This window comes from Notolabrus celidotus, chromosome 7, assembly GCF_009762535.1.
Source record: "Notolabrus celidotus isolate fNotCel1 chromosome 7, fNotCel1.pri, whole genome shotgun sequence".
Classification (NCBI taxonomy): domain Eukaryota; kingdom Metazoa; phylum Chordata; class Actinopteri; order Labriformes; family Labridae; genus Notolabrus; species Notolabrus celidotus.
The window spans coordinates 27,718,373-27,746,327 of NC_048278.1; the positions used below are offsets into that span (position 1 = coordinate 27,718,373).

At 39.2% G+C, this 27,955-nt stretch overlaps 2 protein-coding genes across 12 annotated transcripts in view; one reads left to right on the plus strand and one right to left on the minus strand.

The window, feature by feature from the left end:
* Positions 1-5,135, plus strand: part of radil (Ras association and DIL domains) — a 32,241-nt gene extending 27,106 nt beyond the window's left edge. For 3 of the 8 annotated variants that reach the window (XR_004631895.1, XR_004631897.1, XR_004631898.1), the window contains 3 exons: positions 1,200-1,339; positions 1,600-2,639; positions 4,238-5,135. Coding sequence is in view for 4 of the 8 variants with exons in the window: in XM_034688288.1 (XP_034544179.1) it covers positions 1,200-1,339; positions 1,600-1,699 (240 nt within the window). In the remaining 4 variants the exon portion in view is untranslated. Of the gene's footprint in view, positions 1-1,199; positions 1,340-1,599 lie in introns of all 8 variants that reach the window. The other 5 variants (XM_034688288.1, XM_034688289.1, XM_034688290.1 and 2 more) reach the window with 3 other exon arrangements.
* On the minus strand, positions 716-27,955 carry foxk1 (forkhead box K1). Of its 4 annotated transcripts, none has more exons than XM_034688293.1 (10): positions 27,326-27,955; positions 19,079-19,294; positions 13,496-13,694; positions 13,224-13,370; positions 12,635-12,828; positions 11,930-12,102; positions 11,575-11,838; positions 9,271-9,444; positions 7,104-7,357; positions 716-1,736 (listed from the first exon to the last, which is right to left on the minus strand). In XM_034688293.1, the coding sequence occupies exons 1-9, from the start codon at positions 27,763-27,765 to the stop codon at positions 7,125-7,127; spliced, it is 2,040 nt and encodes a 679-aa protein (XP_034544184.1). In that variant the 5' UTR covers positions 27,766-27,955; the 3' UTR covers positions 716-1,736; positions 7,104-7,124. The 4 variants fall into 4 exon arrangements, with proteins under 4 accessions (XP_034544184.1, XP_034544186.1, XP_034544185.1 ...); XM_034688295.1 differs by having other exon boundaries at positions 11,602-11,838; positions 27,326-27,954; XM_034688294.1 differs by lacking the exon at positions 716-1,736 and having other exon boundaries at positions 5,287-7,357; positions 11,602-11,838; positions 27,326-27,954.

Here is a 27,955-nt window from a genome sequence, read left to right on the forward strand (position 1 = left end):
TGAGACGATTAGGCAAGAAAGATAACGATGTAACGACCCCTGCATCAAAATTAGTGCTTTCCTCTGATTGGCTGCTGGAAGTGTAAACGTCATATCTGCGACAATGTTTTGATTGGTTTGGATGTTACGGTCTACTAGTTAAGATCAACCTTACGTCTCTGTGGTGAAACCAAACAACGACACAACTTAAGTTACAAACTTACTAGTTTCAACGTTTGGTTTAGTGTGGACTTTACACCCTAACTTAGGACGCAACTTATGCAGAGCTGGTACAACAGGCTGCTGGACATCTCTCCTAAACCAATGGTATTAAATAAAAGTTTACAAAGTTTTGTCTTAACATTACAGTTCATAATGTTACATAGCCAGAACTCAAAACATTATCCCATCACTCTGCATCCTGTAAAAAGAAGAGCAGTGTTAAAAAGAAGATCTGTATTCATTCATTTGCTTCCACAACAAATGCACGCTTTGGCAACAGCCACCTCTTCCAAGCAGTGGGTGACGATGCTCATGGGAAATGAAGTCCTCATCCCCAGAAAAACATGAAGGGGTCAACAGAATCAACACATGAAAACTCCTCAGTGCCTTTAATTAAAAATGTATTTCATAGAATAGTTTTGTCTCTCACTCATCTTCAGTTTCTTTACTGAAGCAGTTTTTAGAACAAACTTTAATCGTTCAAACTAACTGACAAACACAAAAGTACCCAAAGTTTAGAAAAGTTTCATTTAATGTCAAGTCAGGTATTTTATAAATTAAAGAACCTTGCAGTGTTTCATCAGGCAGATACAGTTTACACAGTTAAAGACAGTGAAAAATATGTCCATATGTGTGTGTGTTGTCCAACAGAGTTAGTTACAGACAGTTTCTACAATCAGCTGAATTCTCTTATTGAGCTTAAATTCTGATCGCTGCCTTTCTGTTCTATGTTGTGTAAACTAAATGCCTTTGCATAACTTCACCTTGGACTCTTCTTTTGAGAATGAAGGGGTAACAGCATGTAGCATAATTAGTTTTTCAGTAGGGATCTGCAATTGAATTATCCTTGAGTACTTGATTTAGAGCCCAATATGTTTCAGAGAACACCTGCAGGCGATTTAATGATCTAAAATAGTGTCAGTATATTTTTTAAATTGATCACGGTGTAAAACCTAAATAACTGACACACATTTTGTTCACACTTCTGCCTCCTGCAGCACACCCCTCTCAATGCTCCAGGCATCTACATCCGGACTCTGATCCCTGACGGACCTGCTGCCTCTGACGGCAGGCTGAGGATTGGAGACCGCATCCTGGCTGTGAATGGGACCAGTCTGATCGGAGCAGACTACCAGAGGTGCAGGCGATGTTTGCGAGTATAACAATAGTCAGGAGAGGGAGATTAATGATACTATTCGATGATAGTGACATTGATTACAGAGTGAGCAGTTGTCCCACAATGTTAACCATCCTCCTGGCTGTCGGCCTCGTAAACCGATTGATTACTTTGATTGATTGGAGCGAGCCTAGACAGTGACGGTCCTTCATCCTTACTCTGTCTCTGCTGAGCTTTATGTAACCTGACTCTTCCTCTCTCTTTCCTCTTCCTCCTCGCAGCGCTGTGGATCTGATTCGTCTGGGAGGAGGTCGCCTACGCTTCCTGGTGGCCAAGTCCGACCCTGAAGTCTCAGAGAAGATCAGCGCCTCCTCCTGCTGACCTCCTCGAAGAAGTGCACAACACACACGCAGAAAGACTGAGGAGAGAGGACAGCAGGACGATGAGGGGCAAAGATGTGTGCTTATCAACAGGGTACACACTCACACAAACACACACACACACACACCGTACAGACAGGGCATGAAATATGAATGTGAAACCCAGCAACAGCACAAAGCTAAGCAATCAAACTGGAGGTGACGCTCCACGACTCCTCTCCAGCTGCCAGACCTGCTCCCCTCACGCTGACTCCTACTGGGTTTGTGTGACAGACAGAATCAGTAACCCACAGCGACATCAAAGGAATGTGCTGCGAGGAAAAGTTGCCTAATTAATCAGCGAGCTCTCCCCGGCCAGTAAGCATTTTGCTGTGGTTTAAAAGCACAGTAGATTGTAGAGTTTTAATGTCTCCTCTGCGTCGGACGTCGGAGTATCTGCGCACACTGGACTTTTTTCCAAACATTTTTAGAAGAATTTGTATTTGTGAATCGGACATTAAGTAGCATGATTAAACGGCCACCCTGCTCTCAGACAGAGAGAACTCCGGATGAACTTTACAACTCTAAAAGCATTTGCAGACAAAGAAAACAGCCTCAGTGATCCTTGATGTCTAACACACAAAGTGAGTGCTTTCAGAGTGGAATGTTTTATAAACCCGTTTGTTAGCACGACCTCCGTCTGCTCCACAGACTCTACACCACTGTATGAATGTTGACTTCTGTAATTCAGAGTGGCAGAAAAGGCAGAGGGATCAAACTCCAGGATGTGAACACATACAGCCCAGCTCTGCCATTTCACACTCACACCTCATCCCTGGGCGTCACCTCTGCTGCAGAAGAGATGAGACTCTCACATCGTACACTCCCAGGAGAAGTGGGACTTTATTTATTGATCATCCAGGCGACATGCTTCACTCCAGAGTTCCTGATGCTCAGTCCTGGTGTGTGTATAAACCACTCTTTCCTTGTGAATATATGCTGTATGTGTCAGGGTATAAGGTGTAAATAGTGTTTTGTAAATATTTAACACTTGGTCTTAAACTGTTTGGACATTCAAAAGAGAAACTGCATTTGGGGGAACTGCTCAAACCTTTTAAACCCACTGATGGTTAAAAAGAAACAGTGTTGTCTGGAATGACAGAGATAGCTATGGATTTAGATTTCTTAATCATATTTATTTGTTTCAAGCCCAATCAGTAGGATACAACGTGAGCACTGAAGAACTGCATATTACTGTTCACTCAAATTACAAAAATCTTTAATATTTGACTTATGGATGCACGATATTGGATCTTTTGCCGATATCCAATGTGCCGGTATTTTACAACTCATTTAGCCAATTACCGATATTTTTTTCCGATCATCAATCATCAATTCTTTTCTGTATTGGAATTATCTTAGTGTTATGGTGATACTCTTATCATGTTTATTATGTAATATTCATTTCTTGATAAGAAAAAATACTTCATACTTAAAACTGCATATTTATTTATGACAATTGCTTTCAAACAAAATTCATACATAAAGATACATCCTACTTAAAACTTGGATGATGCTCTCCCTGAGACAATCATAACAAGACCCACAACCAGGGCCAATTTGGCCAATTTCACATTTGACATAGTAAGTAAACCTAACCTCTGTTCACAGGGAACATGTGAAAAGTGCAACTGTACAGCAATTAAACCCAAATTAAATAAAATGTTTACTCTTTGACTGTAAATGTGCCTAAATTAGTCAGCTACATGTACCTTACAGACTAGGGGTGAGTATTGCCAAGAACCTTACAATACGTATCACGATAGTTGGGTCACAATACGATAGTATCACGATATCACAATATCACAATATTGTGATATTGTGATATTCTACACAGTAAACTAAGAAAAAATAGAGATGGTGTAAATATAAATCATACAATATTACTCAAAATTGAAAGGACAAATTAAGTCAAAACTATTTGATTGAAAACAACTTTTCCACTTTATTGTTTTTGAAATACTGAATTTGTATTTTAGTTCCAACTTGGCTAAAATGTGAATTTTTATTATTACAAAAATATCAATATTAAGAGTTGAAATATCGATATCCTATTGGAGATCAAAGTATCGCGATATTTTGCTGTACTGATATTTTTTCACACCTATTACAGACTGCTGCTTAAATTTAACTTAAAACATGAGCCCATCATGTGTGCAGCAGCCCATTATTTTATCGGTTAATTATATCGGTGGATATCGGCGTGTTGGCCGATATCCGATAGTTAATTTGAAAGCCAACATATGCCGATAATATCGTGCATCCCTAATTTGACTCAGTGACTTACAGCCATGCGTCCAGTTCTTTAATATGCTTGTCATGGCTTTCCAGATCTTGTCCAGTAAAGTATTTTGAAGTGGCGTTTTATTTCTGGCGTTGACGAATCATGATGACACATTTACCTGCACTTTTTTCCCCAGACAGTCATAGCTGCTCTGTATAATCTACAAACCTCACTGTAGTTCTTTATGACTGTTTCTCTCATGTTAATTTATTCCAGTGAAGACTGTTCTCTGCGAAGTCGTTGGATTATCCAGAGTAGCAGCACTGAGCCTGAAGATGATGCTGATTAACTGTCTTGGAGGGTATTTTTGCTGAGCACAAAATTAAATCCTTTGACCTCCATTGTAATGAAGACGAAGCAGACATCCCAAAGTCATTTTTAAAACATGTAAACCAAAACGGTTTGGCTACATACCCATACACAATTTAACTGTATGGACTATGTGTTGAGCTAGAACAATAACTGCTCACCTTTTGCAAAGGTCTAGGTCACTACAAGTGAAAGAGTGCCATGCTTAGTCAGGTTTCTGCTGCTCTGACCTCCGCTCCACACAGTTCCCCTGAGACTCCCTCAATCACACAGTCAGGAGCTGTGACCCTCCGCCCTCCGCACAGCTGGAGGTTGAGATGTTCAATGCCTCTGCTGTCACACAGGGGAACTGAACGCAGGGCGATCCTTTTTAATGCCTACAAGGGATGCAGCTGTAATGACTTTGAATTTAAAATAAAATGTTTGTCAGAAATGTAAGAAAAATGTGGAAAAACTCCCAAAGACTAAATCAGATGTGTATAAAAAAATGCAACCCTTAAAATGTACTTTGAAGATGTTTTTCCTCAAATTTAGATCAAAATGATCAACTCATTTTTGCAGCACTTCCATTGATGATTGTACTTCTTTTCTTTTATTGTTTACAACATTGTAAAAGTTCTGGACAAACAGTTTCTTTTTTTCCATCAGATTTGTTTTCCTCTAATCATTTCTGCGCAGTAACAGTTTATTGTTGTGCATTTGAAGGTTTGTATGACATTTATCTGATGCATGTCTATTCTTTGCTCATTATTTATACTGCTAAAAACAGACGGTACTTAAGAATAAAGATTGTTGGATACTTGCACTTGTCATCAAATGTAAATTTAAATAAATTGAAGCCGCACCCAGCAAAGGAAACAACAGACATATTTAAGTCAATGAGGAATTTTAATTTGTGCTACACATTTTAACAAATCACAAAAACAGGAACATTTAAAAATACATATACGTCTCTATTTCCAGAATGTTTACGTATTGATGACAGCTGTTTTTTTTTTTTTACAAATAGCAAAATATTTTTTTGTCCAAAAGGAGAAAAAATACCTTCTAAATAGCTTTGTCATTTAGCAGATAGAGCAGCATACAATCATTACGCATCTTTTTTTTTTTTTTTGCTTTTTGTGATAATGTGCAACAACAATCACTGAAATATTGCGCAAGTTGTGCCTGATTGCCAGCCAACAATGAGGCGTGTGAGATCGCATTCAGAAAAAGCTAAAGGCAGAGTGAGAATGAGTGAAAAAAGAGAGGGGGGGGGGGGAGAAAGTGCTGGAGAAGATCTGATTAAGGCAGTGTCTGTGACAAGAATTGCCAACAGCTTGATGCCTCTTTCGAGACGGCGAAGGTGGAAACTGTTCACAGAGGAGGAGGAGGAGGGAAAGTGGTAGAGTGGGAGAAAAGGGAAAAAAAAAGTTAAGCAAAAAAAAAAAGGAGGGGAGCGAAGAGTAGAAAAGATGTCAAAAGTACCGTAAAGAAAGAAGGAAAAAGACAAGAGAGCAGGTGAATTTGTGGTCATGTGTTGGTCCCGCCCTTCCCCTGATAAAAAACCGATACAAGTCTACTGATGCAACCTAACTGTCAACCATTGTAGTGTTGCTGATTGTGTATTAAAGAAGCGCTGTGTTAACAATCTAGTAAAGGTAGAGCTGTCTACAGGTTAAAATAAAATGACAAAAAAAAAGTAGAAATATTTAAGGCTTTAAGGATTATTCCAATAATGCTTTTCTGTGCTAAGACAAACAAAAAACTGTACGCACAGGCTGTTCCATTTCTCCTTTAAACTACTGAAACAAGAAAACAAAGAAATAAAATAAAACAACAATCAATTTGTCTACATTAGGTCAGCTCCACTTCAATCAACTCCAAATAGTTACCTCTTTGCTTTTTTGCCCTTTCTTTGCTCAAACTGTGCCGTCAGATCATCGTGAATTTGAGGAGCTTTAACACTGACAAACCGCACTGAGTTGAAGTGAAGCAAAATCTGCAAAGTCTTAGTTTTGTTTTTCCTGGATTTCTTCTGATCTCTTCTTCCAAAACATTAACCCTTTCTTGTTGTGTGAGAAGGCGAGAAGATTCAGTATGAATCTGTTTCTTTTCTTTTCTAATAAAGACAACCTGTTTGTTTTTTTCAGTGATGATTGCCTTTATGAAAAGCACATTTATATTCTTAACAGTCTGCCAAACATCAACTTGGTCTGGGAAAATATGCAGCTAAGTCCTCTCTTTTCTTTCAGTGACCTCACACAATATATCGTCTCTGATCGTCACAGTTTCTTCTGTTACTATTGGCCATTTTCAAATCTGTGAACACACATTCCCTGGTTTTAAATCAAACAGTGACTCTTATCACATGTGCAGGAGAGGTGAGTTCTTTGGCCTGAGAGCGACTGATGCCTCTGATCCATCATAAAGAGGAAACAGATCTGATTTACAAGCCAACATTCACATAGTAAAAGTAGTGCTGAAATGATTTTAATATGCATAATGCTTTCACAAGCTTAAAGTCCTTAATATGTTGTGATGTCAGAGAAAGATGGATCACATTAAAAAGACTGTAAAGCTGAAAAGCTCCTGAAAGATTTCCTTTATACATTCAGAATGTATGTGAAACTTTTCATCTATTTTGACCAAAATAAATGTTCCTTACTATTGAATTCCCTTCTGTCGAGAGAGGCTGCCTGTACATTTTTTGGCCGTGTCGGCTGCAGTCATATCAAACGAGTATAAAAGGCGAAGCAGTTGGGGGACAACGAGGAGGCTGTCCAAGGGGTACCTGGTAAGAGGCCCTGGGTTTTCACTTCCGAGGGTCGTGGCTTTGTGACGTCATGGCGACGATGACGGGCTGCTGGGCGGGCGTGACTTGATGCTGAGCGGATTCAGTCCCACCGTCGTCCTCCATCTTTGACCGCTTGGCATGCGGCTCGCCCGGCAGCTCGGCTAAAGTTTCTGCATTGAGCTGTCGGCTCACCAGCACCGGAGGGGAGCTGGAGGCTTGAGCAGCCAGGATCTGGAGAGGACTACTGAGGCCTGTGTGAGGTGAGAAATGTAGGGTGGAATCATTAACTTAGAAACAAACATGGATGACATGACAGTTCCCCAAACGTGGAGTTAAAACATAAGGAGCTCCCCCTACTGAGCGGCTACAGTACAGCTCACACAGCCCTACTCCATGTTAAAGGGACAGTGTGTGCGTGTGCGTGTGCATGTGTGTGTGTGTGTCTGTAACTGGTTGTCTGTGGTCTCCATGGAAGGGGAGCTGCTTCTTACGTAGATATATAAGGCGCATTCTAAGCTAACAAAAATAAAATGGAAACTCTCATTTTCACATATTTATGAATATTATATTCCATTTCTACAAAGTCTGTTCGGCTAAACACTTCAATACTACACACTGCACCTATAACATATTGAGATAGGCATCAAATACATTTAAAGTCCAAGCGTACATTTATCTGACAAGGTTTACTTGCAATAAGTAACCTGATGCTGTAAAAAGGTTTATAACGTTGTGATTGACGGCTCTGTTGATTATCAATAGAGGAGGAACAAAGAGATCCAGCTACTGCTAGCCGTCTCACCACCATCATCTCTCTCTCTCTTCATCCCCTCCTTGCCACTGCAACTTGCTAAATGCTGCAAAGTGCTCTGCTCATGGTGGATTAAGATGAGATCAGACTGAGTCCTGTCTGTAAGATGGGACTGGGTCTTATCCTGTCTTGATGTTGGGTCTTTGTTAATAATAGAACATAGAGTACGGTCTAGACCTGCTCTGTTTTTAACCTTCCTATTATCCTTGGGGTCAGTTGGACCCCATTCAATGTTTAACGTCTCTTAATTAATGACTAACACTAATTTAATGGGGACAACTAGGAAAACATAAAATTAAAATGTTGATATGTTCCAATTTCCTGTAAACAAAAATTACGCATCGGTGTTCCTTGGGGTCACTTTGACCCCAGGCTGTTTGAGCTGTATATAACATAAGAAATATCAACATTTCACACACATTTGTTTTGGTTGTTTTGGATGATATTATGGTCACTATAACCAAGGACACTTCAGCATGTGACTGCAGGAGCTGGGATTGAACCGCCAACCTTTATATTGAGATAATATTTCCAGCCACCATGTCTCTAAAGACATTCAATGATGTGTGCTGTGTCATATGTTTTGACAACATAGAAATAAGGCAGGGCCGGCTTGAGCATGACAAACTCGCAGCAGTTTGATATTCTGTTTTACAGATAAAGTCCTTCTGAATGCTTTAAATTGTGCTTATGCTTCAAATATGTTTGATTTAAAGGGATATTTAGGTAGTCAACAAAGAAACATAAAGTACCTGACACATAAACCTGGGTAACAATCAGTTTCTGGAGGTTTAAACTGCTGGGGTCCCCAAGGATAAAAGATGTTAGTAAATTTGAGGGTAACAGGAGGGTTAAAGCATCTTGAGATAACGTTTGTTGTGATTTGGTGCAATATGAATAAAGATTGATTAACTGATGTAACTAACACAAGAGTCATCAAACTCTCCATAACTGAAAAATGTCTGCTACACATCCACATAAAAAACTGTAACACTGTGGAGTCAACAGACCTGATTTATGGGTCAGTTACTAATGTTTGTATTGTTAGTGGAGCGGGCCAGATGTAAAGACTGCAGCTCCATCAACCAATCCCAACTGTGGTTCAACACAACATGTCAGTGCCTGTTGCAGAGTATTTGGCTTCATTGAAGTAAAACAGGAGGAGCTTTATGTGGAGCCAACTGGTGGACTAAGTACTGAGATGTCTAAATATACAGGAAACAGTCAGCTGTTCTCAAAAAGCACAGCATGAAGGAACAATATCAATCCTCATCTCTCTCAGCAGAAATAATAAATCTATTTCCATCAGCGTGACTGCTCTGTGTGTAAGCCAAAGATTACTCAACAACCTACCAGATGCATTAGCAAGGCTGGTTGCTGTGGCAACAACTGCAGTGGTGTGTTTGCCATTCTGGGTAACAGGACGGACGGGAAGTTGATGTAAACCCGGAGCAAAGTTCCTCCCCTCCCCGCCCTGCACCGCACTATCCACAGTCTGGATCACTCGCTCCCTGTTCAGCTGAGCTTCTGGAAGAAACACAAAGACGATACGTTTATGAGTTATGTGAGTCGATATGATGAGTCAAACTAATTCAAAGACAAAATATAATCAGACTCTAAGTTATTACATTTATTAGGTCATTCACATCCTTATCGCAAGACAGAGAAGACTCTAGATCAGGGGTTCCCAAACTTTTCAGCCCCTGACCCCCACTGTCCCTCAAAGTGATTTAATGTGGCTTCATTTAGCTCATCTGCAGAGATTCAGCCTACCTATATGAGCATGTGGCTGTGTTTCCTGTGCCGTTATGAATTAACCTGCTCCTACTGATGCTTTTGATAATTAACTGTTCACCAACCCTAAACTCAGGAGTCATCTGGCAAAAAGAAAGGTGGAAAACTCATTCCATTCTTAATTTTCAAGTTTTATTTCAAGGTTAGCTACTATTTATGTCCATATGTTTTACTATAATGGGTAAAATGTACAACTTTTAAGATGACTTAAAAAAAACAAAAACATTCTGGAAGACACCTCATGACCCCCCATTTGTGTCTTGTGACCCACACTTTGGGAACCCCTGCCCTAGATGTTTCAAATATATAATCAGCCAGAACACGCTGACCACCTGTTCAATACAATACACTCCTGTACACCACCACACTATGACTTCGGTAATAAATAGAAAGTGTAACCATCACCTTTCTGACCATGTCAGCAGAAACTGAAAATGTAGAAGCTTCTTAAACGTCTGATTTACAGTAGAGCTGTTGTATTAGATCAGGGGGTTGCGAGATGTCTTCCGGATTTTTTATTTTTTTTATATGTGATCTAAATTTGCTTATTTTACCCATATTTAAAAAATATAGACAAAAATAGTAGTTACATTTCAAATAAAACCCTCCAAATAAGTAAATTTAATTAGTTTGCTGCCTTTCTTTTTGCCAGATGACTCCTAAGTTTAGGGTTAGCGAAGAGTTAATTAACAAAAGGATCAGTAGCAGCAGGTTAATTCACAGTAGTACAGGAAACACAGCCACATGTGCATGTAGGTAAACTAATTTTGAAGTATGAAGTAAATGAAGTATGAAGCAACATGTAACAACTTCGAGGGACAGTGGGGCCTTTGGCACCTATATTTTGGGGGTCGTGGGCTGAAAAGTTTGAGAAACCCTGCATTAGATTGTACAAATTATCAGAGTACTATGGCTGATCATTGTTAATAAACATCACTTCTTACATAGAACAGCAATAAAGCACTTTTATTCCTCATCAGAACTTAACTCAAGTTCATTATATTCAGGATGGATGTCAAAATCCTGAAACTTACATAATGAGCACCAAAACCTTCAGTTCAATCTTCAGGCTCAACCAGAATAAAGCATAATAAACTAAGTCTTCTTTCTGGATACAATCAGAGCAGCCTCTGTACCTGAATGTACCTGAACTAACCTGTGCTCACCAGCCGTCTTTGAAAAAACTTTTAGGTCCTTAAAGCCAAAAATACCATAACTTCCCTGTGTTTTTAATATCTATTCTTTAAAGTAATATTTGCTTTTATTGATATTGTGTTTTAAAGCTTGCACAGCTCTTTGGTCAACAGCAGTTGTTTTAAAATGTGTAATACAAATAAACTCTGATTACTTCTTCCATACAACATTAGCAGCTGCTCACTGGACCTGGACACATAAGTAGTAAGAACTACACAGAGGAATGAACCCAGATGTTAACTGATCAGCCGTCACAGCAGAGCGATGGAACTGTAGAGTAATTAAAGCACCGATTCTTCTTCAACTAACTGATCTGTTTTTGATTTTTAATGTCAGGAACAAATCATTTTAGCTTCATGTTAAGTGTGCAGACACGTTCAACCACACAAAAAGATATAAACTCCTCTGATAAGAAACAATCTGGTAAATATTTGATCTGTGTTTTAGTTAAGATCTAGATTTTGGTCTATACTTTGACAATCTGTGGCTTTGATCTAAGATTCAAAGATAATATACGATGAGACCAAACAGATAAGACATTGAAAAATAAACATATGAACACTTGAATTGAACCACACAGAACACACTTTGCCATTAAAGACAAACGATAAAACAAAACATTGACATTAATATTCAAGCATTAAAGCACACCCGTAACAAAGAAAGTACCTCTGAGAGAGATTCTAACAGCTGTACCTCTGAGCTCACTGTTGCCCTCTGAAGCTCCGACAGAGGGGGCGCTGTACCCATTAGGAGGGTTGGATGTATGAGGGGCGCTGGTAACCACTCGCACCATAGTGATGGAGGACTGAGGGTTCTGCAGCAGGTGGATGGGCTGGATTTGGCCGCCACCACCTGGAACTAAAGCGAGGGCTTTCCCTGCATGGTGATGAGGGGCGGCCATGATGACAGGCTGAGCACTGACTGGAGATCCTGCACAGAGACAGACACAAACACCTGTTTTATAGCGTACATGAAGCCTTCATGTGTGTGTCTTTGAATGTGTTTGGCGTGGCAGGCTCACCTGGGGCACTTTGAGAGTACCTGTACTCAGGCACAGATGCCAGTTTGCTGGCCAGCTGCTCGTGGTGGTCGTGGGGGATAGGAGAGCCCTCCCTGCTCAGACACTCAGGAGTCTGCAGCCCGCTGGATGGAGGAGAGAGAAGTCCCTGGTGGGTCGGGGATGCAGGAGCACTCCTGAAAAAAGAAGGGATAAAGGGAAAAGAGAAAAGAGAGATCAATAATTACATCAAGAGGCTGCAAGTAACATACAGAGCTCCTTCACTGCCAGGGCCTAGAGAGACTTACTTTGTTCTATCCAATCAAATGATAGCCAGGAGCAGAAGCAGAGAGATAAGAGAAAAGGTTATCAGAGTCAAATGAGAAGCCAAAGAGCATGTGACTGAGTGTGTGACAGTGAAGAGTGTGTGTGCACGAGACCACAACAATAAGGAAATGAAAAATAAAGAATATCTAAATACTTTGAGACTCTGAACTGTCAGTCAAAATGTCAAACATGAACAGGCCCCAGTTTATTAAAAGCAAAGCTTCTCTGTGTTCAGTCATTTCTGATAGAGGAGTGTTTCCGTTTAAAACTGCTGATGAAAATAAATAAACACTAAAAGCAGCGTGACACTGTGACGAGCATTTCCAAGTCCAGGCAGGATAACTTGATAAAGACATCTTGAGCTGCAGCCTCATTATGCTCTCATTTCCATGACCCATTTACCTCGAAGAGAGAGGTCCAAATGGCGTCCTAAAGCAGGCCACTCCTCTTTGCCGTCTTTTCCTGAACGCTTGCTCAACAAGCTTGCTCTCAGAAGCAGAATCAACGCGCCAAAAACTGCCCTTCCCCGGCTCATCCTGAGATCGAGCTACTTTCAGGAAGTAGCGGTTTAGAGACAGGTTGTGTCTGATTGAGTTCTAGAGGGAGGAGAAGGATCCATTTGGTCACAGGGGTCAGAGAAAAAGCATCACAGAACCTGAATTTAGCGGCCCTTTGTAAAACAGACATTTGAGAAAACAATTTATTTTATTTCAGGTCCTGATATTTTACAGAGTTGTCTTTCACACATGCATCTCAGAGCGGGAGATAGTCAGTGTCGGATGTGCTCTAACAACTTGATGTTAAGTTTGGGTTCTGGTGAGGGTGAGGGGAGTTTGCAGGAGGAGGGGGAGGAGTCTGGTCTCTAATAAGGACTGATTCTAGGTTGTGTGTGAATGCGACAGTAGGCCTGTCGTATTCACACACGCAGCTCATCTGGATTACACCAAGAAATGTTACACCCCAGTTTAGCAGAGAGAGAGAGAGAGCCTACCTGCCAGCCCTTGTCTGCAGTGCGATAGTATGGGTAGTGTTTGGTGATGTGGGCGTAGATGCCACTGAGGGTCAGCTGTTTGTCCGGGGCAGAGGAGATGGCCTGGACGATCAGCTGTGCATAGGAATAAGGAGGCTTGGACTCATCCTGGACAAACAAGAGACGTATATTAACATAAACACACATTCTACATCACAAGGGTCACATTGAAAGTAGAAAATGACGTCTTCATTGTGTGAAATCATCTCATTTGAATGTGTCCGTCCTCTCACCTTGGGGCTGTCTCCACCAGCAGACTCCCCCCGCGCCTCACTTCCTCCACCTCTCGGATCGCTGAGGTTTCGTCTCTGCTCAGAAACGGCCTTGGCGGCATATTCAGCTGCTAACTGGAGGTCGGAGGTCACGTTGCGCCCATAACGATACCCTGATGACCCTGCACCTCGTGGGCTAGCCGGACAGGAGTTAGGAACACTGGAGGAGGGGAGAGGAAACAGTTGTTGTTTAAGGCTCAAAGTGCTGGTTCAAGGCCAAAAATATCACGCAGGATATAATTAGTCCTTTTATAGATGAGTGACAAATCAATTACAGCAGAGAAAACGTCTGTAAACACAGCTTCCTCAGAGCAGCTTTAACAAACGAAGAAAAGAAAAAGTTCTGTGCTGCTGGAAACTGATCTTTCAGTCTCACTTGGTAAACACCTCTCTGTGAGATCCATAAACGTTGAGGTGAGCTTAATAATAATAATAATAATAATAATAATAATAATAATAATAATAACTTTATTTATATAACACCTTTAAAAACAAATGTTTACAAAGTGCTTTGAAAGAAAGCATGGTTCAAATAACACAGCAAAGATTTCGAACAACAGGGGGGAGGAATTTTAACAATGCAAGACAAAATACAACGCAAGAGGTTAAAAGGAATACACGTCAATTAAACAGAATGAAGTGGTGGGACAATAGAGCAGTAAATCATTGTTTAGAGGTTTTTCTAGGATAAATAAATAAATAACTAAATAAATAACTAAAAACATATAAATAAAAATGGATAAGTAAATAAAAGCATTAAAAGGACAATAAAAGAGGTTGTCAGAGTAAGAGGACGACATCGGGAAATTTAGAAAAAGTGTTCAGGATAAATTAGAAACATTAAAATAATAAAGGAAAAAAAAAAATTTAAAATAATAAATAATCAATTACAATTTAAAACAATTAGTTAGTTGGATGAAAATTAAAATTAATAATATATAAAAGTAAAAGTGGTTCGAAAGATAAAGTCACGTAAAAGCAAGTCTGTAAAAACGGGTTTTAAGAAGAGATTTAAAAGATGTCACTGACTCTGTGTGCCTTATCTCCTCAGGAAGGTCGTTCCAAAGTCGAGGGGCTCTGACTGAGAAAGCACGATCCCCTTTGGATTTGAGCCTCGACTTTGGAACGACCAAAAATGCCCCACCTGAGGATCTTAGAGTGCGAGTTGGCTCATAATTTTTTAGCATTTCTGCAATGTAGCTTGGGGCGAGCTTTAAAAGTGGTCAGTAAAATCTTAAAATCTATTCTAAAACGCACAGGAAGCCAGTGGAGAGAAGCGAGGACGGGAGTGATGTGATGTCATCTTTTTAAACCGGTTAGAAGTTAACTTAACAACAAGTTGACTTAGACGCTGGTGTTTGTCATAAATGTCACCTAAAGCCTTTAAATGAATGACAACAGTCTCTTTGTTTACCTCAACAAGGACTAAAACTTGGGAAACATAATCATCACTATCATTAAAGCTCCATTTCAAGAGTTTTTTAGCTGGTTAAGGAAATGAAATAATTTAAAAGTGATGCTGTCAGACCATCAGCAGCAAGACTGACGATCTCTAGATTGTCATTTTGAATGCGTGTAGCTGCTGCAGGAGTAGAGTGTTGCACCGAGGCACAACTTTTTAATATTCCAAGGGAGTTGTGCATTGGATTGTGAAAAGAAAGCAAGAGGAACTTCACATGTACAGGACAAAATCAGTAAATAGACAAGAGGTGTCACTCTTTCATTAGGGGGCGCGAAAATCAACACAAACAGAAAGTTCTTCAGACAAGGTCATTGAAAATGATAAGGTGAGGCTTTTATTTCTATTTTGATCTACTTCATCTACTTCAATATAGAATGTTTTATTCTATATTCTAAATGACTTGCTCTCCTTTTTAATTCTGTCTTAAAATGTCCTAACGTGGTTTCAGCCTGTCCCATGTACCCAGTCAACAGGCCTCGTCACTCTCTACTCCCCACATTTCCAAACTCTCTCCAGCCGTCCTATCTAATGAAAGGAAAATAAATGCCGTAAAAATAACTTTAAAACTTTTGTGATTACAATTATTCAAACTTGTTAGTGAAAGACTGAGATTTCAACAACTGAATGTCTTGTTGTGCAAACTTGAAGACTGATAAAACATTTTATAAAGAATCTCTGCATAAAAAAAACTCAGGAGTAAGGTTTTCACACAAAGTTTATCTGAATAAAAGATCCAAATAATCCATTTTTGCTTCTGATTATTTATTAATGTTCTTAAAATGATTGTAACTCCAAAGCTGGAGCGAAGTGTGAGTGTCAAGTTCAGCGGGGCAAAGACAAAACCGTCTAGGTTTGGAAAACACAATTACAGTTCAGATCAAGGCAGTTCTAAACACATAAAATGATCATAAAAACACACAACAATGAGCTGAAATGCTCAAAAGAGTGTTAATTATTAACCAGGTTTTATCTGTTCATGTTGGGAGACAAAACAGAGAGAAAACTGAGCCAGTTATACAACACACACCTGCTTCTGTTAGTAAAGTAAACACTGGTTTCTGGGAGAGTCAGTGTGCTTTGATTTGCCTTTAGCAACAGAGAGCAACACTCACACACACACACAGAGGGAGAGAACACACACACGCACACAAATACACACACACACACACACACACAGAGGGAGAACATGTTTGTATTTTTTGGCTGAGGAAACGGCAGGAAGCTGCAGGCTGTGTTTTGAGAGCAGCTCTGTGAGCTTTGTGTTGAAAGATGAATGAAGAATAAAATCCTCCAAAGAGGCTCAGGGACATCTTTAGTAAAAAACATCAGATTTCCTCTAACTCTACATACTTACACTTCATTAAAAGTGAAGTGTGCGTCCATGAAGGAGTACGGCTCGCCTTGCTGCTTTCCACTGACACTGTTCCAAACACTCACCTCTTCTACGTGTGTGTACATGGACCGGCAGTACAAGTGTGAGTGCTGACAGAGGAATGTTATTGTACACAATTCATTCAAGTTGCCAAACAGGAAAAGTGACTCTTACTGCCCTGTGAAGTGACTCTGTTGTTGTTTAAAGAGGTAGCACGTGCTTGTACACAATACTCTCCTATTGTACATGTCCTGTATGTGTGTGCTGTTACAGAAGGGGGGCACAACAATCTGCCCGAAAAAAAAGGCCACAGTTTGACAGTGTTGGTGAGATGTATGAGCAAGGGTCTTTACTCTGTATGTGTGTGTGTTAAATGTGTGTGTGTGTGTGTGTGTGTGTGTGTGTGTGTGTCCACGTGCAACAGAACAGGAGCTGAGGCCTGTGAAGGAGGGGTGGGGGGGCTCTGAAAAAAGGAAACCACGAATGGACGGAAAAACGGCCTACAGGCAAAACAATCTACCCCACAGCCAATCACACGCCTCGAAGCTGCAGCCATTCCATATAAGGCAGGCACACACAGGCTTAGATTGGTGGGGATGAAGGATGTCACACCCGAGGACGACCAGCAGAGGGCGAATTCAGCAGAGTCACAACTTGCCAGATGCACATGCTGCATACATTTATAGAGCGGTCCACTTTCTAACATGTGCTACCTCAGCTCTGTGCATGTTTCCATGTCAACAAAAACACTGCAGCGGCTGATGACTTACACCTTCAAACACAGGATGTTATCAGAGGAATGAGCTGATACCGTTAGTGGGTGAAAAAAAAAAAAACACATTACAAGCCTTTGTGTTAAAGTTGGACATGAGTGACAGGAAAGGAAATGAAATCCTGATGCATGACTTAATAAACACACATGAACCAAAGACAAGCTGGGAAGGTAAACAGCTCATATAGTCTGATAAGAACACTTACAGTGTCACATTTCACGCGTCATGCTGAGAGCTATAAAGTGCTGAAGTGTGATGTGTAGATGATTTATAGACGTCATGTATTCTCCTCCAGGAATATAAAAATTCAGAACAAGCATGACATTTAAAAAAGACAAGAACCTGCATAGAAGCGTTTCATATTACACAATGATGTTTGAAAAGTGATGTAAATATCTATACCAAGTAAGATTCATGTAATATTATGGCTGAAATACACATCTGTTTTCCGGAGCCCGACCTGCTGATTACTTTTTGATGATGACTTGGTCGTTGTATAAAAAGTCTGGAAAGCTGCTAAATATGATTTTCTAATCCTCATGGTCATGTGATCAAGTGTTGACAATCATGAGGGGTTTACTTTTGATTGTAGGTGTAAATATGAAGATAATGTATGAAGATTTGACGTGTGGGAGTGCACTAGTATAATGCCAGAATACAGTGAATAAAGGGGTAGGATTAGATAAGTTTCAACTTCTTTCTACTCCTTTTCGCACATGTAAAGTAAAATGTTTCAGCGTTTGCTTATGGAACGGATTGATTTTGTTTCTTTTGTACAACTATTTCTTATTTTTTCTTGTATGTTTTTTTCTATTTTACTTTTACATGATCGAAATAAAGACATCAAATCAAATTTTAAAAAAAATCAGATTGCTTGTGTTGTCCAATATTTTAAGTTGATAAAGATGAAAAAATATTCACATTAGAGAAGCATCTCAGATATTTTAATTCATGTTTTTACTTTATTTTTAGCCCTGGACTGCATTATTATAATTATTGTTTTAACAACATTTATCTATCTTATTTAGTTATTTATTTATTTATTGTATTTATTTGATCTTTTTAACTTTGATTGATTATTAATATTGCTTTCTACACTTACTTGTTTTTTTTATTTTACTGTATTTATTTGATTCTATTTTTAAGTATTTTTTATGATCATGTCTGTTGTCATTTTACCCATCTCTGTCGTTTTCTGTCTCTCTTCTTTTGTGAAGCATTTTGGGCTGCATGCTTCTATCAATGAAAGGTGTTATAGTTGAGCTTGGTTGTTTTTGTTGTAAATACAGAAACTCATGTAAAAACATTGTAAGCGAGAGCACATAACCCCCATCCTTGCCTCCCCTCCACTGGTTCCCTGTTCATTTTAGGATTAATTTTAAGATTTGATTGTTTGTTTTAAATCTTTAAATGGAGTAGCTCCACAGTACATCACCGACCTCCTGCAAAGCTACACTCCCGCAAGGGCTTTGAGGTCTATAGGACAGCAGCTTCTTGTGGTCCCTAAGACGAGGCTGGAAACCAGGGGTGGCCGTGCCTTCTCGGTAGTGGCCCCCAAACTGTGGATCGAGCTGCCCCCTCCATGTTAGATTGTCCCCAACATTACCGACTTTTAAATCCCGTCTTAAAACAAATTTTTACTCCTTGGCTTTTAACCCAGCATGAGAGTTGTGTGGTCTCTGTCTCTGTCTGTTCTTTTATTGGATTATTATTTGCTCCAGCAGTGTTTTTATTCTATTTATTTTTTTATTATTTATTTTTTAAAGTGTTTTATGTTCTGTGTGTTTTAACTTATTTTACCTCACTGTGCAGCACTTTGCTAAACTTGATTGTTTTTTTTCAATGTTCTATATAAATAAAGTGGATTAGACTGGATTGGATAACACAGAAAAAACACACACAATTACAACACAGAGCTTCTGTGGGTCTGTCCTTACCTTATGGTGCCAGTGGGTGACGGCAGCGGGGAGCCAAACGCCCGGATGTGCTCTTCGTGTTGCTGCATTGTGGGAATGCTGATTTTAAGGGGGGAAATGTGGGGCAGAAGTGGGCGAAGGGGGAGTGCGGGCAGCTCCCTCTCTCTGTGCTCCTCTGGCGCCAGGAGTGACATAAACTGAATCTTGATCACCGTGCTGGGAAAACGAAACACACACCTAGATAGGGAAACAGAAGGAGAGATGGTGGAGATTAAAAAAAACTGAAGTAAAGAGAAAGTTTAGTGAAGTATTTCAGCATCATATTTAACAGCTACTTCTACAACTGATTGTGCTTAAGCGATAGAGCTTTCTTAGAAATGCTTCAGTTAAAATATATATCTTTTTAGTATTTTAAAGATGTCTTGCCTTAGGACTCAAACTTCTCATCTAAAATTCCTCAGAAATCTAAAAATGTCGCCATTTAGAATATTTATAGTACCATAACAGTTCCATTTACTGAGAGAGATCATGTGATTCAAATGAAATCAAGAGAACAGATACTCAGTGGTCGTTGTGGTGTTAATGTTCGGCAAACTGCAGTTTTTAAGGTCAAAGTAAATAAAAAGATAGATTAACTTTTCTGATCCCAACCTGAGAAACTGATGTTGCACACCAGCAGGTCATGCAGCCTTTACACTTAATGTATATGCACAAACATCGAAAGAGAGAAACACACATTGAAGGAAATAGACTCAACAACATTTGATCATAACTAGACACAAAAATGAAAGTATAATGAGAAAAAAATGAACATTTATAATCAAAAAACTATTTAAAAATGTAATGACATTTTTTGACGTACATGGGAGTTAAGGTGTACAAAAGCGACGTGTGCAGAATATGTTTTATCGTCCAGAATAATAATGTGCAAGGTTAGATCAGGAGCACCATACAGTGAGATCCAATGAGGCAAAATAAAAAAATCAAGTTTGGAATTCTACGTTTAACCTTCCTATTATCCTTGGACCCAATTCAATGTTTAACATCTCTAAATTAATGACTAACATAATTTTTTTGACTTCATATTTCATGACTTTTCAGAATTTAATGGGAACAACTGAGAAAAAGTAAAATTTAAATGTCGTTTTGTTCCAATTCCTGTTAACAAAAATTACGCATCGTGTTCCTTGGGGTCAATTTGCCCCCAGGCTGCTTTAGCTGTATATATAACATAAGAAATATCAACATTTCACACACATTTGTTTTGGATGTTTTGGATGATATTGAGGTCACTATAACCAAGGACACTTCCGCATGTGACTACAGGAGCTGGGATCAAACCGCCAACCTTTAGATTGAGATATAATATTTCCAGCCAGCATGTCTCTAAAGACATTCAATGATGTGTCCTGTGTCATACGTTTTGATAACATAGAAACAAGGCAGGGCCGACGAGAGCATGACAAAGACTCAGACTCTATAACCAATAACAATAACCTCACCAAACTGACTCAAGTGCAATATTTCCCCCATCTATTTATTAAGGTGCAATAATCACTTCATCTCACTTCATCCTTCTCTTCTTACATGTGCAATACGTCTTTCTACTCATCTTCTCAGTTCTGTTCTGTACATTGTTTTATACTATGCTACAAGTCTGTGCACGTTTTTCACTGCGTCACTGGTTTCGTACATATTTGTAAATGTACTTATTTAGTTCTGTATATACATTGTAAGATATGCTTATTTTTACTTCTTTAATTTTAATTGCTAATAACTTTTTAATAATTGCTATATATGTTCTTGTTTGCTTTATACTTTTTTGCACTGTCTACTTTGCTGCTGTAACACTTACATTTCCCCGTTGTGGGACGAATAAAGGATATCTTATCTTATAAACTCACAACAGTTTGATGTTCTGTTTTACATATTAAGTTCTATTAAATGCTTTAAATTGTGTTTATGCTTGAAATATATTTTATTTAAAGGCTATTTAGGTAGTCAACAAAGAAACATAAAGTACCTGACACATGAAGCTGGGTAACAATCAGCTTCTGGAGGTTTAAACTGCTGGGGTCAAATTGACCCCAAGGATAAAAGATGTTAGTTGAGGGTAAGAGGAGGGTTAATAAAGGTGAGTTTCTTTGAATCGTCCATGTGACGGTGGCTAACACAGCAGGTAACGAAGATGAAGAAACACTCGCTCAGTGTGGGTTTTCTTCTGTTTAGCCTGACTTACACTTTCTCTTCACTAAAGGTTATTTTTCAGAATATAAACTATATCAACACCTTTTGTAGACAGAGGACTGCTGCTGTTAAACTCATGTTAATCTGCATTTCCTCCTCCTTAAGCAGGTCTAGACAAATGCTTCAATAAAACAAAGGGTTAAGTCCAGGCCCGGGTAAGTTCAAGCCTAAACAAAACCCAGGAAAATAATTGGGTATTAATAAAAGAACAGATGACTACTGTGATTTTTTTTTCATTTCTCCCATCAGATACAGGCAGCAAGGTTTCACTTGTGGCTGCAGTAATCCTGTCCAACCACACGGACTGAATCTCTACTTATTTCTACAGGCTGATTGCCCCCAGTGAAGAAAAAGAAATAAAATACAATGTTCAAAATATGAAAAAATACATCTTTACTTATAATTTGTTTCCTCAAGTATTGCAGCTGCCCAGCCAATACGAGATCACTGAGCAGTCAGCTAGAAAATGTCTCTGCCAGGAGCAGTTCATCCTCAACAACAGTCTCCATGTAAGAAAAGAAAGAGTGAAGAGAGCAAAGAGGTCTGAAAAAAAAGAAGAAACCAAGCTTCAGGGCTCCACAGCCAAGAGCGGAGACTGTGCATACAACAACTTTTGTTTATATCCGTCACTAGTCCCAGCTGTACGCTCGAGCAGCAAAAAGAAAGCAACTGTTCAAAGCACTCACATGACTTTTAGAATCGTCTTTGCTAGCAGGCATGTGAGAGCCTCTGAGACACAGCAGAAGAAGGTTCAAGGGTTTAATCAATGGGGCTAAAATTAAGCTCCTTTTCCATAATTATACTCTGAACTGAACGTTCTAACGAACACATCAGGCCCAATGTAATATTGTGTGTGTTATTTATTACTGCAGAACTTTAACAGCTTCAGAATGTTGAGGGTTAATAATAATAATAATAACACAAAAAACTGAGCCGTGTAGAACTTCAAAATCCTAGAAGAGAACAAGGAAAACAAGAGGATGTGTTCTACAGAAAAACAATGAAAGCAGTAAAAGAGTGAGTGTGAAGAAGTGGGAATATTGAGCGATATCTAGCGGTTCCATTCTAGACTGAAATATTCTCTTGCTCGCCCCTCCCATTAGTGAAGAGACGGTGGCCTTCGAGGACAAGATCGCTCCTGTGATGCAGGATAAGCATGCTCCATTTGTCAAATACGTTGATCAAGACAAAGACAACAACTCTCTTATTTTTCTTCTTAGTCTTTCAGCCAGTGAATTTAGTAGAGCCACTCATTGAGCACAAAAATGCTTGTGTTACTAATATTAACGCACTGACGACACAAAAACAGACTCAATCTTTATTTTGAGTTTTTCATTTAGTCTTCAAAATGTGAAAAATACTAACAGTTTCCAACACCACAGTGTCCTCTTCAAATAGACGTAATCATAAAACAGCTGAATAGGGATGTACGGATATATCGCAAGACGGTAAAAAATCAATACAAATAAGGGTGGATTAAAATCGATTCAACATAATTTGTATCTGGATATTATTTTTAAACAGTAGAAGGCGCTATCTGCATTATACTCCGCTAGTTCAACATCATTAAGTCTCTTGCGCTGCTCTCTCGACACTCGCTGAGTGGAGGTGTTTTGAGTTGAAAGCATGTTTCAGAATCAGCAGAATGCACACAGCGGAGACACTCAGCTGAGTGACAGGTCTCCACGAGCGCTTTTTTTCTCCGCCGCCGGACTGATTCTGACCCGGTTTCGCTCCCGGCTGACACATGAGCGCATTTAAATGCTTATTTTTCTCAGTAAGAACGAATAGACAGAAAACTGGACTCTGTGAGTCTAAAATATGATTCTGTTCAGTTGTCCATTCAGTAGATCCACATGTTGAAGTCTGAGTCTTCACTCTATCACCATGCATCCACGGACACTATGAGCCTGCACCTCACGTTGATATTCAGCGTGTTTAACATTTTTAACACCTCAATATGATCCGTAGCTGTTTAATACTGTCAGTAATATACAGTGTGTCATGAAGGAAAATTTGACATTTGACCTTATTTTTGACATGAAAAACATGCACGTTTTTAATGATTAATTGATAGTTAACGTTTCCAAAGATCGATCACGGAAAATACATGAAATTTACATCCCTTATTTAAAGAGATTTACCTTATTTGTTTCAATATTTAATACTTTCATTGGGGATTGTTCACTTTCCATTTCTCTATAATTGTTCTGAAATTTTCCAACAAGGTATTTTTGTACGGTGATTTTATTTTTCTTGCAAGCTGCGGCAAAAAGTGTGCAGTGGTTTTATTTGAGTTACAACACACCTTAAAAATTAAAAAGGATTACTTTGTTTACAAATAAATAGAAGAGAAAAAATATATATTTCATCTGTCCATATCTGAGAATTGAAATAAAATAATAGTTATTTAAATTTTGAGTTCAATCCAGTTTACTTGAAAATCGTTAGAGAGTCAGGATTCGAATCGCATTGTGAACCAAAATCGGGATTCAAATTGAATCGTGGGTTGAGTGTATCCTTACATCCCTACAGCTGAACACACCCCAAAGACCATTTTAACCAATACATGGTATTACTTTTTATTATAAGAAAGAGAGGTCGGAAATCCTAGTTTTTGACAACTGAGCAACTGTTTTAGCCAGAAAATAAATAACAGCATAAATCATTAAAAAAATATTGTAAATATATTTGCAAGCTCTGGTCCAGACGTCTGTGCTCTCTGTAAAGTAAAGGTAGGACTCAACAATTGCTGTGTAATCACAGTCTGGGTGAAACCTGACGGAGCTTGTAAGGTTCTTCTGGGAAACCTGGAATAATTGGCACTCTCAAGATGAACTAAGATGATTCATGCTAAACCAAGGTGATGTACAGTTGTTAGTTTTAGGGGAAGGCACTTCAGTCTCAGTCTTCTGTGCTGCATTTTTCCATAAAAATCAAAGAATTCTGAAAGTGTTTATTTATATTTACATTTATTTCTGCTAAGTTGTGTCAAATCAAGTATGTAATGTATAATGTGTTATTGGAAGCTGTTACAAAACAAAATGTAAAAATACTGTTAATGCACATGTAATGTAACTAAAATATTAACAGCCTAATCAGGTAGTCCAACCTGATCCTCTGATCGCTATCTTATGTATAGTCCGAGATAAAAATAAGAACCTGACAGGATCTCATCTCAGAATAACAACATTTGTAAATTTGTTAGCTCGGAGGCTGATCCTGCAGGACTCATTGGCTGAGGGATGTGATGCAACACCTCAGACTTGAGAAACTGACATTCACAATCCATAACTCCTCTGAGAAGTTTGAGGGAACATGGAAACCTTTTGGGGACTTCATTAGAGACAAGCTTGATACCCCACTAAGCTGAAAGTTAAATCTAGATAAGTCATACCCATTATAAAAATCTTAATCACTTAGTCACGGTCAGAGCCAATCAATTAAAGTGAAGTTTTGATTCACTGACTTCATTATTGTTGGGCTGATTTTCTGTTTATTTTTTCAGAACTGCCATAGTGTTGTAATTTGTTCGTTTGTTTTTGTCTGTAAAGTTAGTAATGTTTGAATGCCCTGTATGTTTTCTAATAAGAAAATAATCCATAAAAATATACTTAAAAAAACAAATATCAACAGCCTTTATCTACATTTGAGGAGGTTTAGTTTAATCAATGTATTCTTTAAACTTGAGACAGGCCCCAGGGTGAGAATAACTCCTGCTCAAAAGGTTGTGTTGAAAATGGCCCTGGTTTGTAAGTCTTGTGTTTACTCCATGTGCTCCTGCAATGAGGATGTCATTTCAGACTGCACTTCCTGTTCAATTCCTGACACACCCCCAAACAGTTTTGACAGCCAATCAGAAAGGGTAAGAGTACACCCCCCCCTACCCTCTGCACCCTCCTCGTTCCGCTCCACCCTGTGATTGACAAACACAGAGCTGATCGTTTTTAAGACTACTTCTGTTTAGGTCTTCCTGCCATGAACAAAATATTTAACCTTCACAGACGTGCACGAATGCAGAGAGCTTAAACAATAATATTCACACTACAGTGTTCCTGTTGATAAAAAGACGCATTCAAGGACAAAACAAACACACCTCTTCAAACAGAACTCCTGAGTTGAGCTGTCAGGGGTGCGTTTGTTTACACTACTGTTTATGTGACGGAAACATGTTAGCTTACAACCCTAAAACTAGGCCAACATTATCGACTGAAAAGGTTGAGACATGACTTTTATCTTTAGCCAGAAGACATTTATGTAATAATGGTGGGGTTCTGACATTTTAGACATCAATAATGAAATGTTAAAAGTCTCTGTGTGGTGAAAATCCTACCAAATAACTTTTTTAAAAATGTGCTTGTTTGTGTGTGACATGAAGCAATATTGGCTAATTGGCTTAAAACAGGCTTACAAGGTCGATACATCACTAAGTGGGGCTTAGTTTTGCTATATAAATGATTAAAAAAGTAAATGACAGACAAATAACAGTACTAACATTATAACTATAGATTAAAGCTTTGTTTTCAACAGATAAAAAAGGTCTATTTTGGGGTGTTATAGCAAACATTGTGACCTAGGAATCAGTCGCCCAGTTGGCCTCATGAATGTGAAGACTCAAGAGTTTGAGCTATTTTTCTGGATGGGGGGTCCTTGAACACCACACAAATAAATAACAATTAGAATTTTAAACCTAAGATAAGAACAGTTAGACTAAGATAGATAGAGTTTCATTTTACAAACTATAGTAAAAACACTTATTTGGAAGTGATACCTAAAGAGATTAAATCAAGCAGTCCTGACTTGTCATACCTGTCAGATAAATACTCTCTGTAAATAAACATGTAAATATACAATGCAACAATTCTCCTAGCAGAATTCCATATTTGTATTTATATTATTATTTAACTACTATTTTTTTTAATGTAAAAACTACCTCTAGCATCATATTATTTTTTTAGTCTGTACATATTATTCATGCCTATTTGTTGTTCTTTTGCATTTATAGCTGATGTTATTGTTATTATATTTTTATTTTCATTTGTACGTCCTATTCTTATGCCTTGTACAAAGAGAGCACAGTTTACCAAGTCAAATTCCTTGTGTCTTCAAGCATACCTGGCCAATAAAGCTGATTCTGATTCTGATTGTGGTGTTATGACAAACGTTGTCTCCCTATCAGAATCAACCACACGTTTACCCGTATAAATATGAAGGTAGTGTCACTGCACGTAATTACTATATTACGGTAACTCATTCAGTCAGTGTGCCTACCAAAACTATAGCTGAAAAATGTGTTTGTTTGTTTGTGACATGAAGCAATGTTGGCTAACGATTAAAACAGGCTTACAAGGTCGATACATCACTAATTGGGGCTTTCTTTCCCCTATATAAATGATTAAAAAAAATGACAGGCAAATAACAGTACAAACATTATAACTACAAATTAAAGCTTTGTTTTCAAAAGAAAAAAATGCTCTTTTTTTGTGGTGTTTTAGCAAACATTGTGACCTAGGAATCAGTCGCCCAGTTGGCCTCATGAATGTGAAGACTCACGAGTTTGGGCTATTTTTCTGGATGGGGGGGTCCTTGAACGCCACACAAATAAATAACAATTAGATTTTTAAACCTAAGTTAAGAACATTTAAGGCTTAATTTTTTACAAACTACAGTAAAAGCACTTATTTGGAAGTGATACTTAAATAGATCGAATCAAACGGTCCTGATGGTGTTATGACAAACGTTGTCTCCATATAAATATGAAGGTCTGTGGTGTCACTGCTCGTAACTACTATATTACGGTAACTCATTGAGTCAGTGTGCCTACCAAAACTATAGTTTCACTGTTACTACAGTATTTCCGCTTAGTTGTGGTTTAAAACTTTGAACCAACTGCTTTCTTTAAAAGAGAAACACACCACAACATAACACCATTACATGAACAACTTGAATGGCCCTGCAGCAGCAAACTCTGTTACCATGTTAAACCTGTTGGTAGCAGCTATGCTAACTAACTGCACTCACTCTCGGGGTAGCGGCAGCGGCGGCGCCCCTCTCCGCTGGAACACCCCGTCAACGAACACGCCATTCTTGCCCAAGCACCGGAGGGAGAACCCGTTCACGTCGTCGTAGGTGATCTGCAGGTGTCGCCGTGAAATGAAGCTCGAGTGACCCATGTTGATGTCCACCGAGCCGTGAGAGGAGTTCCGGCCTATGGTGACCGTCCTCTGGCGCATGACATACTCAAAGTCCCGGCCCTCGAGTCTGGCCAGGGCCTGCGGAGGAGGACAAGCGAGGCGCACGGGAAGAGCCCCGGCGTCGGCACGGGCTTCCATCATGGGAGGACCCAGGAGGGAGAGAGAAGCCTGGTGGTAGGAGGTCACTGCAACTCGCACGGGACTGCACGGGGCCGACTGTAGAGCCAGCAGGGCTCGAGCTCCGGTGTCTTCCCGGTAGTCTGCCATCTTCTTTTTGGAGGTTCAACACACACTCACACAGAAACACACTTTACTTCTCGCACACACACAGAGTTGCAACGTGAGAGTTTTCGGCCAGGGCACTTGTTCCCTCCGTGGCTGACGGAACAACATGGAGTCCGGGTCCAGGCAAGAACTGGACCGGAGTCTCCAGGAACGGGAATGGTGCTACGTTCAG

Excerpts from the sequence above, each read along its gene's own strand:
- foxk1 (XM_034688293.1), bottom strand. The coding sequence starts at position 27,765 with ATGGCAGACTACCGGGAAGACACCGGAGCTCGAGCCCTGCTGGCTCTA. Across the intron at positions 19,295-27,325 it reads CCGCTGCCGCTACCCCGAGA|GTGTGTGTTTCGTTTTCCCA; the intron begins GTGAGTGCAGTT and ends TTCCCTATCTAG. Across the intron at positions 12,829-13,223 it reads CTGCAGACAAGGGCTGGCAG|AACTCAATCAGACACAACCT; the intron begins GTAGGCTCTCTC and ends TCCTCCCTCTAG.